The sequence below is a fragment of the Parasteatoda tepidariorum genome, chromosome 2, assembly GCF_043381705.1.
Source record: "Parasteatoda tepidariorum isolate YZ-2023 chromosome 2, CAS_Ptep_4.0, whole genome shotgun sequence".
NCBI classification, from domain to species: domain Eukaryota; kingdom Metazoa; phylum Arthropoda; class Arachnida; order Araneae; family Theridiidae; genus Parasteatoda; species Parasteatoda tepidariorum.
Window position 1 is genome coordinate 43120823 of NC_092205.1, and position 16985 is coordinate 43137807.

At 27.0% G+C, this 16985-nt stretch overlaps 2 protein-coding genes across 6 annotated transcripts in view; one reads left to right on the forward strand and one right to left on the reverse strand.

Annotated features, from left to right (window-relative positions):
* Positions 1 to 11124, reverse strand: part of LOC107453320 (patronin) — an 82420-nt gene extending 71296 nt beyond the window's left edge. For 2 of the 5 annotated variants that reach the window (XM_043042683.2, XM_043042681.2), the window contains exons 1-2: positions 10909 to 11124; positions 7208 to 7429 (exon numbers count right to left, since the gene is read on the reverse strand). In XM_043042683.2, coding sequence (XP_042898617.1) covers positions 7208 to 7303 — 96 coding nt within the window. In that variant the 5' untranslated portion in view covers positions 7304 to 7429; positions 10909 to 11124. Of the gene's footprint in view, positions 1 to 7207; positions 7430 to 10715; positions 10885 to 10908 lie in introns of those variants that run through there. The other 3 variants (XM_043042682.2, XM_071177503.1, XM_071177502.1) reach the window with 3 other exon arrangements.
* Positions 11125 to 11375: 251 nt separating this feature from the next.
* LOC107453321 (sodium channel protein PaFPC1) overlaps positions 11376 to 16985 on the forward strand; it is a 41931-nt gene continuing 36321 nt past the window's right edge. Inside the window, exons 1-3 of the mRNA XM_043042688.2 lie at positions 11376 to 11623; positions 12867 to 12986; positions 15303 to 15500. Of these exons, the coding sequence (XP_042898622.1) occupies positions 12977 to 12986; positions 15303 to 15500 (208 nt within the window). The 5' untranslated portion in view covers positions 11376 to 11623; positions 12867 to 12976. The remainder of the gene's footprint in view (positions 11624 to 12866; positions 12987 to 15302; positions 15501 to 16985) is intronic.

Below are 16985 nucleotides of genomic sequence, written 5' to 3' on the forward strand. Positions count from 1 at the left end.
CAAAAACAAAGTCAAAAGTATAGGAAAAATTTGTGGTTCTTATTGTCGGCAAATTTTTTTCGTAGGCAAAATCATGGGTCTTTTTCGTCCTACCTAACACTACTTCCCTTTACTAAAAAAAAAAAAAAATTGCAAATGTGAATTAAATATTTTGCAATCTCTCTCAGGAGAAAAAGAATGCCGCCGATAATAATTTATAAGTCGAATTTTTAAGGGGTTATGTTTCAAATATTCGTAATTGCAGAATATTGGCCGAATTAGAATAACTTATGCCGATACATTTAAAGCAGATATTTTGAAATAATAATGAAAAAAGGAAAAAAAATTCAATGAGGAAGAACATTTTATTATTATTTTAATTTTTCAGTCAACTGTGCTAATGTCATAAAAGTTTATGATGCGTGTTAATATGCTTTTACAGATTTTCGACGAGCTCAAGTTTTAAACGCAATAGCTGAAATTCCAACATGATGCAATAAAAATTTAACCTTTCATAACTCAATTCAGATACACATTTTTTTCAAGCTTTTTTGTTAAGATTACTTCATACTTTATATTTTCGGTTTTAAATAAATGTTTAATGCAATTAACCTGTACTAAAAAAAAGATAACATGAAATCTAAAATTAAAATTTTAATTCATTTCCATAATTATAAACCATAACTTTGGAACAGTGTGAACCGTTTCATCATACTAAATTTTCGGCCCCAGTTTTGCAAGAATGAAAAGCGTTTGTGATCTAATTTTTAAATATTTAAAAACTTACTCCGATGCTGCGTTACCTGGGCTCATAAAAATTTGCAAAAACTGAGAATAAGGCAGTGATTTTGATAAATTTCATCCAGGTGGAAAAATGTCGCATAGTTGGAGATTTTTAAAAAAGTTTATAACTTTTAAAATATTTAAGTTGTCTGTTCTAAAGCTCAGATAATTTTTCACGGCAAGATAATAAATATAGTTTAAAATGATCACATTACTTCAAGTGTAAGGCACTTTAACTATGTTTTTTTTTAATATTTTCCTTGGCGACAGCGTTGACTAACGACTAAGTTTTGTGACTTAGCTGCCTTTATCAGCATCTTTCTGAATCCTTGATTCTAACATGTGCTACTTAGCAGTTCTACAAAGCTGTTGCTCAGAAATAGGGATGTAACGAATATTCAGGTACTATGAAAATGTTTGGCCAAATATTCGGCAAATTATTATTTGAAAAAGTATTTTTCGACCAAGTTATTTTAAAACAGATTTAATAAAGAATAATCTAAAATCGTATTTTTTACTATACATTATAAAAAAATTGTTTCACTGATATTTGTTAAGTTCTAAAACTTGTTAATATATGTTCTGAATGACAAATAGAAAAGCGAAATTTGAAGAATTAAAACTAGATTATTTATATCGAACCACGAGTTTCGTTACGCTGATTTATTATTTTTTTAATTAATATTCAGGCTAGTCAATTTCCACGTTTTTTCAACACCTAATATTTTAAAAATTTAGAATTTTTTATTTTATTTTAAAGGAGCGTTTCAAATAAACTTAATTATGTTATTGTCATTTTTCCCGTAAGGTATGACAGATAACCGGTAACATAGAAAACTGTGATTTTCAGCATTAAAGTTATGTTTCAGAACTAAAAAAAAGTTATTTTTTTTTGGTCTTTAGTTTAGTACAAAGCTTGTTAGCTTCTTTTTTATTATCTTTTTTTCACCGTTTTTATTACGACAGCATTTTTAAAAGAGTGTTTCAAATGAACGTTATTCTTTTATGGGCACTTTTTTTTCTTCTAAAAATACGGCAATATGAAGTCAAATTGAGATTTTTAGCACTTTATCTTTCATTTAAAAATTAAGAATGATTTTTATTTTGTTCTCTATCAAGCCTTTTCTTTTTTAAAAAACTTGTTTTTCTAGACGTTTTTATTATGACGTGGCGTTTATGAGAGTTTCGATTACATTTTAAACTTCATTTTTTCTAGAAAAGCATTTAAATAGTAATTTTTTTAAAGATACAATGAATCTGTATCTTAAAGATTTTGTCACCTAAGGAAATTCCTGGTCGCAGTGCTATGATTGGAAAACTAGTCTCCAAAATAATACTCTGAACAATCTTTTGGAATTTATCACTTAACTATAAGAATACTGTTCATTTACTAATTTTTTCAAAAAGAATTAAAACTAAACTGTTTGCTAAATTTCTGTAAAATAATATTGGTCTTATTTATGGAATATTTCTACAAAGATCTTTTTCACCATTTAAGTAATAAATATTTTTCTTTTCTTGCTTTTTTGTTGAGTTACAAACTACTTTAGCTACTAAAAAATTTTCTTGGATTTTCTTATATTACTTTAAATAATTTACAGTATTTCCTCAAATATTGCCTACCTTGCCTCTGGGGTAAATCTTGGTCACCGAGGTGATTCCTGGTCAATACTGTTCTCCTTATTTAACTATCTTATTCATTTTTTTAATTTTTTTTGTCATATTTATATCAATAGTGATTCTAATTATCTGAAACACTTTAAACTTTAACTATAAAGTTAACTATGACCATAGTGTTTACCAGTTTTAATTAATAGTAATTAATTCTTACTAATTATTTAAATACTGAATTTCATAATTATTTAATATTAGTCTTTTAAACTATACTAACCTTTTATGGCTATACTTAATTAACAGAAATTCAGCAAACGATTAATATAAACCTTGCTGTTATTACAAACAATGACATTCTGAAACTAGACGGAAAATCGGAGCAAAAGCCAATCAAAAGAAAGAGAAACAAGATAACAATAAAAAAAAGAAAAACATAAATCAAGACAGTAAAAGAACACAAAAAATGAAACATAAATCAAGACACAAATGAGTTGCTAGCGTATTTTGGTAGTACATGTGAATTTTCTGAAGCAGTGGACACATGTCAGTTGTGTTAGAGTGATTAAAAAAAAGAACTAATTAATTGCACAATTTGCAATAGAGGAGTGCAGATATTATGTTGCATATTTTATTTTATAATTGCCGTTGAATAGCCAACCCAATTATGGGTTTACGCCTATCAATGTTCAACTCCATAGCCTTATAATTTTGAATCAAATCCAAAAGATAAGGGAACTCCTGGATCAAGTTTTGAGAGAAATTTGCCTTCATGGAGGCTTTTTTTAGGAAAATAACCTGCATTTGTGTTATGTGGACAGAAAAACCACAAAATCTCCCACTGTTAGCCAGGTGGCAAGGGTACTCTAACTTATGATCCATCTACCGGTGAGGATATTTTACGCCAGCACTGTTGTCAGTGGGAGCCGGCTGTGGAATTCGTATCGACCAGGCATCGCTTGGGATTCGAAACCGGTTCACCTCATTGGAAGGTGAATGCTTTATCCCTCAAGCCAGTGTTTCCCAACCTTTTTATCACAGCGGACCTGTCAACGTTTGATAATTTTACAGCAGCAGGTTGATTGCTTTTATTTTAGATTACTTTGATTTATTAATTTTAATTTAATTGTATTTAAACATGCCTTCAAAATAAAATATAGTTACACCAAAAAATAAATATAAAGGGATTTAACATTTTAACTTACTAGAACATTAAATTAATGAGAACCCTGAGCTTGTTTCTTTGCAATGAGATGGTTCCATCTGGGGATAATCGGAGACAATGATACATTACAAACATTAAAAAATTTATGTCATTACCTTCGGGGGCACCTTTTTTTTAAATAAATAAAATTTTAATGGAACACAGATTTTTTTAATTTGGGGTTTAAACCTAGGAATTTAAATTTAGCTTCAATAAAATTGACGGCCTGGTACCATTTGATCCACTGACCGGGGGTTGGGGAACACAGCCGTAAGCCATCACTGCTTCCAGTAGTTTCATTGTCCTCTGGATTGGGTTCAAAATTAGAAGGCTAATGGGTCGGCTGTTTAACATCGGTTATAAAATGAAATGGGCTTACTTTTTATATACCAAAGTCGCCAATTTTCTACGCTTTTTATAAATATTTAATCCAGCGGTAGCTATGTTTATGATTAAATGTATTACTTCCATAGATAATGCACATAAATTGCACAAAAAATATTGTGTAAAAATTTGCAAATTGTAGTATAGATAAAATTATATTAAACCCCGAAATATTGTTATAAACTCTATAAATATAAGATATCCAACATTGTACCTGATGAAAAAAAACCAGTCTAATTGGTTTAATAAATTGCAGTACTACAGGGTGCGTAGCCAAATCTTTCAACAAAAAATAAGCATACTTTTTAACCACTCAAAAAATATTTTTAAACACTATATACATTAACAAAATGCAAAATAATTTTCAGACTGTAGATGATCATGAGAAAATAACTAGTTCCTGACAAAGAACTCTTTTCTTGATTATATTAGCCATTATAAAATGATCGAGAAACTTTTCGGTTCGATATCAGAGGTCAGAAATTGAGAATATATTGCAAAATGCAGCAGAGTTGCACATGAGAATGTAATAATCTCACTGAACCCCGCTCAGTAGACGCACATACAGACTTGCTAGTATTTTCATCAAACATGTAAAATGATTGGTGCTTTTATACGCTATGGACCAACTGTACGCCAAAATGAATTGTGAAAACATTGAATGGAACAATGTGAAAAACACGCTTTTGCACAATATGTGGCTTAAATCGACATGGTAACGAAAGAATTTCATTCTTGAAAAAGGAAAATTAAGCACTTTTTAAAAACACCCAATGAAAAATTCATCTTTAAGGGCTATTAAATAACGAAAATCGAAAATAAGCACCTTTAAGCACTTTTTAAAAACACTACGCACCAGGTACTAATATAAATAACGAAAAAATATATATATATATATCTATTTGCATTCAAGATGTGAGTGACCAGTAATTACTCCATTCCAGGGATAAGGATAATTTTTGGTCAATGTTAATTATAATTATTTAAGTTACAAGTGCATTAATACTTATTTAGAAAGACATCACAATGTGTTTACTTAATGCCAAAATTTGTAACTCTAACTTCGACAGAATTTGTAAAAATTGACATTTTTTAAAATTTTTTTATCGGGAACTACTCCGGACATTGTAAAACATATTTCACGATACACTTTTTCTTAAATTTATAAAATGACAATAATGTTAAAATATCTCGGATTTTACGCTATCCCTTCTACTAAAATCCTGATTAATGCGTTTTTCGAATGACAGATCAAAATAATTTTTTTACAACACTAATACAAAATTTTTGAGTTTTTTTTACCAAGAGATCTGTATGGAAGCATTCTCGCATTCTTTCTGTTCTATCTTGTTCATTTGACAGTGACAGGGGCTTCTCCCTATGTCAAAATCAGAAGGGTGGAAGAAGAGGCAAATCAAGGGACCGCAACAACCATAAGTCAATGGCTTTTTATTCTTCAATCACACTCAGCCAACAAAAGACAAAAAGGGGAAGGATAAGAGAGACAACTGCCAATATCGGTACTGTACTTTTTGAAGTCTAACTCCTGCTGGCAGTTATTGTGGCTACAAAGTTAAATCACTTTGAAATTCAAAGTTTGAATAAGAGTGCAATCATTTCTTCAATACTCTCTATTTCGAAATGGTTTCACTCATGTGTCCATGCCAGTACACATCCTGAAACTTTCAGTCTGGTTCGTTTGAGCACCATAGACATTTTTCTTACAGTCGAAACACTAGTCACCGTATTCTTTTTCCAAGAGAAGATGTCGAAACTAAAATGTTTCACTCTTGCCGAAAAAGCTAAATAATTTCATGGCACTAAAGTTGATCTTGCTAAATCTTTAGCGATTGCTTATTAAACTTCACAAACAATTTTAAAGATCAAAAACTTGAAAAATATAATAACAAATGCAAATTCTTAAGACATCTTTTTAAGATTTAGAAAAAAATTTAATGAATTGGTTCAAAGAAGCCCAAGCAGCAAAGATTCCAATAAACAGACCCACCCTAAAAGAAAATGTATTTAAAATTGTTGGATTCATTGATTTAAGAACAGGAACAATTTATGTTTCAAATCTATCTGTGGAGAATCCTATAATGAAGATATGCTAACTGTGCAGCAGTAGAAAGTGAAAACTTTACCAAATCTATCAAATGTATGCAATCCAAGTGATAAAATTAACGCGACAAGACGGGACTAGTTTTAAATTTGTGACTCAACAAAAGTTTGAAGGTCAGAGGCGAAAATTGCAACGTAGAAAAATGCACTCGACTATTTTAAACTGCAAAAATGAAGACAGAAGTTAATGCCTCTTGTGATTAGTAGAACAGAGAAACCACAGTGTTTAAAAAATGTCAAAAGTTTACCAATAATTATGCTTAAAAAAAAAACATGGATAATTCAATTCTTATTTGAAGGTTTTCTTCATTAACTTAATAAAAAAAATGCACTTACAAGAGCAAAAATTAATTTTTTCTCTATCAGTGCATTAGATCACTTAGATCTCAAATTGAAAAATGTGGGAATTAAATCTTTTCCCGTAAACTGCACGAGCAAACTTCAACCATTGGATTTAGGCATCATCCAATTAAAAACAACTGGTTATAAAATCACCAATTTTTCTTAATTCCAGTGATCTGCAGATGCTTCTAAAGCTAAGATTAATGTTCTGAAAACTCTGAATTTAATTAAGCAGGATTCTTGATATTGTACGAGGACATTGTCTTTTGAAAGAAGATTGCATGGTTGAAGATCTTCTGGAAGTCGAAGACACACACACATCCCCTATGACACAGATCACTTCACAATTTCCATCAATTACTGATGATGAAGCAGAAATAATAGAGAATGTACCCACAGCTAATCAAGCAATTTAAAACATAAAAAATCAAAAAAAAATTTAATTTGAGAATGCAAGCCAAGAAGCAGATTTGATAAAAATTGTAGTATTGTACGAGTTATCATAGATATTGTATCTAAAAACAAAAAGCAACTAAAGATTACACATTTTTTCTAATGGTTCACCTGGCGAGAGTCAGTTTTCAAAGATATGCTTAGATTTTCCTTGACTTCAATTTTTTATTTTCACCTTTTGTGCCATTTTTCTTTTTTATCTTTAGTTTGGTGGAAAAAGTAAAATCGAGGTTCAACCACATTTCTTAATAAGACATTAGCCACAAAACAACCAAAAATATAAAAAACCTTCACACACATATAAGCATATGACAAAATTGTCAAGCATACCTCAACATCATTGTATTCCTCGATAGAACAGATGTCAGGAACCTCTACTATTGAAAGTGCATCTTCGGAGTGGCTGGCCTCTGGATCTTGATCCATCACAGTAAAACTGAATAAACATCAATGTCACTAAACTTCATTTACAGATAAAATCCATTTCTCAAGAGTTTGTCAAATTTCATAAACACTTCATTAAAATCTATCAATGCACTCAAATGCTTTTAACTAAAAAGAAAGAAAATGTAAAATTAATTTAAAAGGATTATGAAACAAATTTCAGTTATCAAAAATTATACCTTCAAAAAAAAAAAAAAAAAAAAAAAAAAAAAAAAAAAAAAAAAAAAAAANAAAAAAAAAAAAAAAAAAAATCATAGATGGTGGATAGTTATGTAGGCAAATTATTTCCTTCAGTATTTCATTTTCTAATAGAAAGAGTGACAATTTTTTTTAACAAGTACAGTTTAAAGAATTTTAATCTTAAGTTAAAACAAATCTAAAAATGTAGAGTATGTTCATTAGAGAAATCAAGTAGCATACACAACTTTGAATTGTATATAGTTTATTTTTTATATTTTCATTTAAATTTTAAATTTCATATTATTAAAGCATTTAATTTTTAAATAATAACTAGCATCAAATAGTTTATTACTTGCTTTCTGAACCTCAATAAATAGTTAGAAGAACTTAAACCCTTTCGACAGGCAGCTGTTCATTTACTATCATTTAATTTGCTTTTTGCTATTAGTGTTTGTAAAAATATTTTTTAAAAGGTTAAAAGTTACTCATACTATACATGCTTTTGAAATTTATATAGCAATTTTTGATTAACTGAGATGTTTAGAAGAGCGCCTGATCTCAGATGAGAAAATATCTTTGTCAAACGACCACATTTATACAAATTTTCATGAATTTTTTTTAAAAAAAAATATAGGGTGCATAAAAATTAAGCAAGAGGACATTAACAATTTAACCAATACAAATTAAGAGAATAATTTTTTTTTTTAAATCTTATAATTAGAGTTACAAATGCTAAATTTGAATGAATCTAATGCAATAGAAATGGTCAAAAAAGAATAAAATCTTCCCGCACATTCATTTAGGTATTATAAAAGTGGAATGTATGGGTATTTTCACAGTTAACATGGACTCAACAGTGGTTCATATCTAAGAATTCAAATAAGTCACCACTTTTAAAAAGGGAGTAGCTTCAATTCGGATCAAAAGGGTATTTATTTTTTTACTAAAAAATAATTTAAAATCACTTAAAAAATTCATTAATACACCACCCTCTTCCCGAAATAAGAGTAACTTATAAAAATTTAACCAGTTGAGAATAATCCTAACAAAGTAAATATTTGTAATGGCAATCAAAATTAAACCTATAAACACAGATAATTTTATCAGTGTGTAATTATTATTTAAACAGTGAATTACTTATGTTTTAAAATAAAATCTGAAGTGTTTTTAAGGAGAGGCTGCTAATTTGTACAAAAAGGGCAAATTTATATAGATCAAAGGGCAGGAGGCTATCCTTCAAAAATGCTTGAAGATAACAATTTTTTTTTACAGGACCAATTCTCAGAGGATTAACTAAATGAGCTACTTTTTAAGAATCATAATAATAGTAGGCAACTTTAGCAAGAGAAAAAATCATATTATTTACAAGAACTATCTATTTCGAACATTTGTTTTCATTAATCTAATAGTATTGAATAAGTTAATCTAAAACGTAAACGATTTCTATGAATCAAACATGCAACATTATTTATCTTTGAAATTAATATGAGTTTGTCAATGCCAACATCCTAACTAGAGTATAAAACAGTATTTATTACTTTTTTTTTTAAAGCTGAAAAAGAACTTTTCTAACAATTTATCTTGAAATAAATATTAATTTTAAAAAAATTAACATTTATAATTCCTAATAAACAAGAAAATGCTTAAAACTCTGATATACAATAAAGAAGGATCAAAATCTATTCAGAATACATGTAAAAAGCAAAATTTGCTCAAGTAGCTCTATTAAATATGATATTTAGCCAATAAGGGTTTCTCTCTCTCTTTTTTTTCTTCAGTTCATGATCAGAGCTTGAATACAAAATTTGGAGAGAACTCCAATTCCGTATCTATCCCTCCTCTCTACTTCTCAGCGGTATGGGAATGTACTACATTATTTTCATCTTACATAATATATTTAACTTCTGGATTGTTTAAAATATATTAACTTCCACAATGCTACCTTTAAACACTACAAGTCAAGCGCAGTTTTATGTTTTCAAGAAAAGACGGAAATAAACAATAGAATAAGATTTATAATAAGAACATTTATTCCTTAATAAACAATATAAAAGCTATTTATTCAAATACTTTAAAATTCAACTTTAATAAAAAGTAAACATAAATCAAGAAACAAAAAATTTCAAAAAAAAAAATCTTTCTAAACAGGGCAAAGATAAAATATGTATACTTAAAAGTAAAATGCAAAATAAAGTAAATTTCAAATCAATTATATTCAATTTGAAACTGTGAAAAATTAACAAATTGTATTTGACACTTAATGGCATTTGCATAGCATTTTATAATTGAGAAAGGTAGATATGTCATACACCCATAGCAGGCATTTTAAAGTAATATTTTCAAAGTATTATTCCTTTCAAGGGCCATAAGAGAACCTTTTGTTACAGTACCTTTAATAATGTAGGAGGAACTTATTACCACAATATTAGTAGAATTATCACCATAATTAAGCATCCTTCAATGGTATCAAAAGTAGGGAATGTTTTTATGGCCTTTCCCCTCCAAAAAAATTACATATAGCTTAAACTAGTAAATGTAGCAGCATTATTGTAATCTCTAACAATGATTATTGAAAATCTTTACTAATTACTACATAATATTTATCCAATGGTTAACATACATTGATTACTGCATGAATACAACACATTTCTAACAGTCTAGGTGTCATGTAATATGATAAAATAAGTGCAAGATATTTAAATTGAGAAAAAATTATGTATGTCTTAAAAAATTGATCCAGGTTTATTTACCCTACTTTTTAATATGACTTCATTTAACAATTAGTTTAATAACATAACTCCCTAAATACTTATATAACATGTTAATACCTTTTGAGATTAGAATATATATTTTTATTAATGATATTTAAATTCCTGAGTGTAGCAAAGAACTAATCTATACTTTATTTCATTAATAATAACAAAAAATCTTTAAATAATTATTGATACACATAAAACCGAAAGTCTATTGAAGATTACCAGCATTTATTAATAAGAAATGAAATCCATTTTTGAGTGATTTTATAACAATGATGATGTTTAACCAAGCGAAATAAATAGAGTTATCTAAGATGAGACTAACAGTCAAGACTTTAATTTGTAATAAATGTTTCGTTTTTGTTTTAAACTTCATAAATTTCATTTAAAATAAAGCGATTAACATTTACTGTTGTTAGAAAAGGAAAAAAAAAAAATCTTAATCGAAGTAGATGTACTTGTCAAATGTCAATCGAGAAATTGCCTGCAGAATTTAAAAGTGACTATAAAATCCTTTGTTTTAATTAAGAGACGATTCAAATATTATTTATAATTATTTTTGAAAGAAAATATAAACTAAGAATTGAATGTAAACAACAAAAATTTAAGAAATAGTAATTTGATTGCGAAAAGATGTAAGCCGGCACTTACAACAATAAAAATAAAATGTGATTCAACTAAATGTCATTTTCGGTAATCCCAGGCGTAAGAATACAATATTAATTCTTTCATATTCTAAAAATGGGAAACACAAAAGTACAAAATTAATTTTAATTAATAAATCTCGAACTACTTTACTATCACTTCTGCAAGAAGGGTTCCTTTCATTTTTACATTAATCGAGTTGAGAGAGATCGACAACAAGACAGAGGTCGAATTTTCAATGCCAAGGCTCAGCAGCTAAAATGCAATTTTTTCTTTTTTTCATAAAATATCTTCTCTTTCATTTAAAATAGGACTTAATTTAAATATTTAATTAGGTACACTATTTTGTGATTATAAATTCCTGAAATGAATTGATATTTCCTTGATATCTGATGACTGTGCCAAATACCTGTTATTTTATCTGTTACATTGCTCTTTACTTGTTATTTTGTACTCGTGAACCGTCAACTTTTACTATAATTTGAAAGTAGGAATATAACAGCTCACCTTGCTATATTACCGGTATCGATCGTCTGCTGCAATAAATTGAGCATTGTTCCTGTTTCATGCGCAATGTACCTGTACTAAGATTTTGATACCATCGTTATATAAATATCAACAATAATTAAGTTTCAAATATGTTTTAAAAATGTAGAACTTCAAAAATGAAGTTTTTGGTGGTGGAATATTTTAAGAACTGCTTTTAAAATCGATGATTAAAGTAAGAGTTTTTAATATGCGCACCATATTTTGGATGTTAAATAAATTCAACCAAAAAATCATCTATTTTTATTATAGAATATTTATTTAATCAACCGTGACTAATGTACAGTTTATATTTGTATGATTTTTATTGTAGATAATATATCTTACTAATATTAATATTTTTAATATATATGGTTTGTTACCAATTTCCCCTTAATATAAAATACATATGTATGTATGTTAATAACTTTTGTCTAAAGTTGTTTATAAACATGCATATATATTAAAAGGAATTTTAAAAAGGTGTCATCTGATTTTAGAGACGTTTTTTGTGCAAAAGTTCTGGAGTTTTGATTTAAAAGTTACATTGTCTGTGATTATTCAATGCTTCTTTTTCCATTACAATTATTTTGAAGTACTATCGTTAATAAGTGAAAACAAAGTTTTTTTAAGGCTTTTATTAGTGTTAAAATTATTTCGTAGTTTTTCTATGAAGTCCATGTATTTATAATATTAAACATAATAATATTCTATAGTTTTTCTTAAATTAAAATGTTTTGATTGGTAGTTGTCTTTACAATCTATTAACAGTTTTATCAATGAGAGTGTTTAAATGTGTGATTTATGTGCAACAAAATAAAATGTCCTGATATGTAACATAATAAACAAACAAAAATTTATAATTTGAGACATTAGAGTACAGTTATTAGAGTAGTTGAGAGAGTATATTACTAGTGGTATAAGTAACTTAAGTCATCTGTGTTGAAATAGAGTATAAACTGACCTTCAATTTTTCTTTTTTAGTTTTGGAACTGAATATAATGGTTGTTTTTAATTGCCTAAAAATTACTTATTAATATGCATAATAAGCAATATGTATAGGCCATCTTTATGTTTTATATTTTTTATTAATGTATTTTTATATATATATATGTGCCAATTGGCTGCATAGTATAATGTTAACATTGTTTATTAGATGTTTTTGGAAGACATTTACACAAGGCATTGTTGTCATGGTGAAATATGCACAACATATTTCCTAACATTTAAAAACAAAATTAATTTATTTAATACTTTTTCAATAACCATTATTTGTATTAACAAGACAAATATAAAAATGATGTCATTTTCAATAATTTATTTTAATAATTTATTTTAATAATTTCTATAATGTAATTTAATACATTTCATTAATTAATTATTTTATGCATTAGTAAATTTATATTCTGAACTGCATAAATTTTTTTTTACCTTTACAGCTTGATTTCATGATTTTCACAATGCTTGGAGTATATCCTTTATTTAAGATGCTTAAACTGTTGGAAGTTTAGATTTTTTGTCAGTAGCTTGAAACCAGAAAAGAATTAAAATGATTGAAGGTAAAAAATAAGTTGTTTTTTATTTTTCATAAAATTGATGTTTTATTTAAATAATTTAAGTATAAAGTATTTTAATTTTAAAACTAATTCTCTTTCTTCTTTTATATAAATGTTTGTATGAAACATTTAAAATAAGGTTATTTAATGCTCTATCTTGAATAAATAGTTACTAAAATATTATTTTTGTTGATGGTTCTATTTTTTTTCAATTATTTAATTTTTTTATACATAAATTTATCATTAATCTAGATTTTCTGGGGATAAGTTGAATTTTTAATTTATGTAAGATCTTTTTTATTGTTCACATATATTATCACTGTTTCTGATTCCTCAAGCTCCCTTTGCTTTTGTAACGTAAGCTATTCTAAATTGGATTTGTTGGAGACCATCCAATTACTCCAACTTAAATTTTGAGCTTATTCTACTAGGATTAATTGATAGTGGAGCAATAGCTATTGTATAATCATAATATAATATATCATCAAAAGTAATGTATAGAGCCAAAGTAATAATTTATTAGATTAACTTACAAGTAATGTACAGAGACGGGCAATGATTTCAGTATTAAGAGTACCATCACTAGTGACAAAACACGGAATGATGAGGAGATAACAGAAATACTAAAGGATCAATCTGGTTACAACAAAAAGGAATTGTGAATAATTAAGTGTATATAATGACCATATCACACCTCATTTTTTGAGAGAGTTATTCTTAGTTAATTTAAAAAATAAAAATAGAATCTGCTCTTTAGTGGGGTAATTGAAGTTGTTTATTTGCCCCCATCCTATAATCAATTGGTAAATCTGAAAAGATGAGAAAGATCAGAACTAAATATAATCATTGCTGCATTGAAGGAAAAAAAAAGGGTGGTATAATCAGAAATCTAGATGCAACCAACTGAAGACAGCAATTAAAAGGCAAAAGATTTTCAAATGAATACAAATTGTAGTGTACTAGAAAAGTCATTAATTTATTCAATAGCAAATCTAGAACGGGAAATTATTCCCAAAAATCTAGATAAATCATTGAAGTGCAGCAGTGAATGATTTTAGAAGAAAATACAAATCAGTGATTAATGCTCTAGCAATAGTAAGAAATGGAAGTTCATTGAGTGTTCTCATTTTGTAACTATCTTTCATGTCCCTGAAGTTGAGATTTAGGTGTGCACTTTATTATTACTATGCTGTTTTGTTTGTTATTTTTCTGATATATTAATTCTATTATTATGGTATTAATACGAAGTTTAATGAAATTTTAAAAATGTATTAATTAACTCTATTTATTTTATAGAATAAAAAGCTTTATAGCAATTTTTATCATAAATGTTCATGTTATGCATTGGCTTTTCATAGCTTATTATTATTAATAATAAAAACAGTAGATACCATAAAATATTTTTCATGAGAACACTTANAGGTGTGCACTTTATTATTACTATGCTGTTTTGTTTGTTATTTTTCTGATATATTAATTCTATTATTATGGTATTAATACGAAGTTTAATGAAATTTTAAAAATGTATTAATTAACTCTATTTATTTTATAGAATAAAAAGCTTTATAGCAATTTTTATCATAAATGTTCATGTTATACGTTGACTTTTCATAACTTATTATTTATAATAATAAAAATAGTAGATGACATAAAATATTTTTCTTTAGAACACTTATCACTTAATATATCAATGAGTTCGATTTCTATAAAAATATTACTAATATTTGTGAATCAATCTTGTAATTATTTTTTATTTAATATTGCAAGTTTGTAATGCATAATTTAATTATTTTTATAGCATAATTAAGCATTTGTGATTAAATAATCTAACTTTATTTTTAAAAAAAATTATGCATTTCGAATTTGGTCAGCTGTATAGTATATAATCTATTTAATCCTCATAATTAATAATCCTCATAATAATAATCCCCATAATAATCCTCATCATCTTAATAATCATCTTATTAAAATCATTTCACTAGTTATTGAGATGTTCATGTCACAAATTTGCAGCAAAGAAGTATATGGGTGGCATCTGGTCTTCTTAATGCTATACATTACAATCATTGTTAAATTCTATGTCATTTCATTGATAGGTCATAAACTTATTTAGATGAAATAATTTAATTTTATGCTTTTACTTTGGCTGTTAATTTATTTATATCTAAATTTATTATTGAATTTTTGATAAAACAAGGTATAGATTATTGAATTTTCAGTTTTTTTCAAAAACATTCTACATTGTAAAATTATATGCAATTATTGTTTAGTCATTTTTTTTTTATATAGTATATACACATGTATATTTTTATTTTTCAGTTTTAAATCTGTCTGCTTTAGTTTTGAGAGATTGCACCAAGCGTCTATTTCAAGCATTTGTTTTAATTTTGTTTTTTGGCTCAATCTTCATCTTGCTTGGAAAACAACTATATAAAGGCGTTCTTACTCAAAAGTGTGTTATTTTGCCACCACCAAACATATCAGATGCAGAATATGCAGCATTTATAATTAACTCAAGTAAAATTTAATTTCTTTATTGCTTTTTACTTGTAACATATTAATACATTTTTTGTATTTTATTAAATGTAGAAAATTTTTGGTTTTAGTTAAGAATTATATTTTCGCATACTTTTCTTTAATATTTTTTCCATAAGTACTGAAATCTAACATATAATGAAATATTATTATTGTTTTTATGTATTACATTGTCTTTCTACTTTTATTTATTTGTGTACTCCCTGATGTATCAATATTGCTTCACATACCTTGTCTCTTTGTATATATACTAGGAAGCTCTGCTCATCAACACCCATGAAAGCGTAACTTTTATTGTTTCCCCTCCACCCCCTTAAAAATCAATATTTTCCACAAAAACAAAAAACATATTTTTTGAATTATATAGTTATAATAATTGTATATGAGAATATATTTTAACTATGTTATTTAGAAATAATTGAACCATCACCTGAATGTGAAAAGTATGTAAAGGAACTTATTTGAAAAAAGAAATTTAAACTTAGGAATACAGAATGTTTATTTCAATTAGAAGAATATTTAGCACAATAAGAAGAAATAAATGAGAGAGATTTTAATTGCTATCAAAGCATATATTGTTATAACAGATCAAGTGAAAATGGTTTTAACCTTTCTTGGATTAAATTTTTTATATTTTTTAAAGTTTTAATATAAATGTTAAGACTTATAATTAGCAACTGCTAACCTCTCTCTCTTTTGATGTTTGTCATAAACTCAAATAAGAGTTAATAAAACAACAATCTATCAAGATGAATAAATTTTTCTTCAATGAAGAACAGATAGTCATTATTTAAAATAAGATTAATTTATAAAAAAAAGCACTTATAACTTTCAAACGAATTGGAATTTTGAAAAAATAATTGTATTAAAAATCATTAATAAAATTAGTCTGTTCAGCATGTTTAATTTCTACTCTGTCAGTGCAGCCTGCATGGTGTTTTTTTACTACAAATTTGACAACAAGTTTAATTTATTCTCGAACCAGTTATGAATTTTTGTTTATTCCTTCGTGCAGTATATTTTCATTACTTCCCTTTATAATTTCAAGTTTCTAAATCTTGTTGGCCCCACAAAGAGCTGATTGTAAGACACAGTTCCCAGTAGATCACCAAAATCAAGCATCAATTAAGATGGTCAGTGAGTGGGTGGATGAACACTTTGATCAGTCTGTGAGGGGACCAAGGATGTATGGTATCGATCGTCATTAAACTGTTATCGTAAAGTGCTCAACTTTGTGGGCGGGTCAATAGGCTACCAAAGCGGAGGAGTTTTAATGAGCTAGAAAATCATTTATTATTATTTTGGTTTCTCTCTTTTTTTAAAAAAATAATTTCTTAACACTCGTTAACATGGAAGCTTCTTTTGTAATTCCTGTAAAAAATGAAAATGGAAGATGTAAATAAAATGCAAACCAATATATAAACACATCCTCAATTTATTAGTGAATCTATTATAAATTTTCATTTC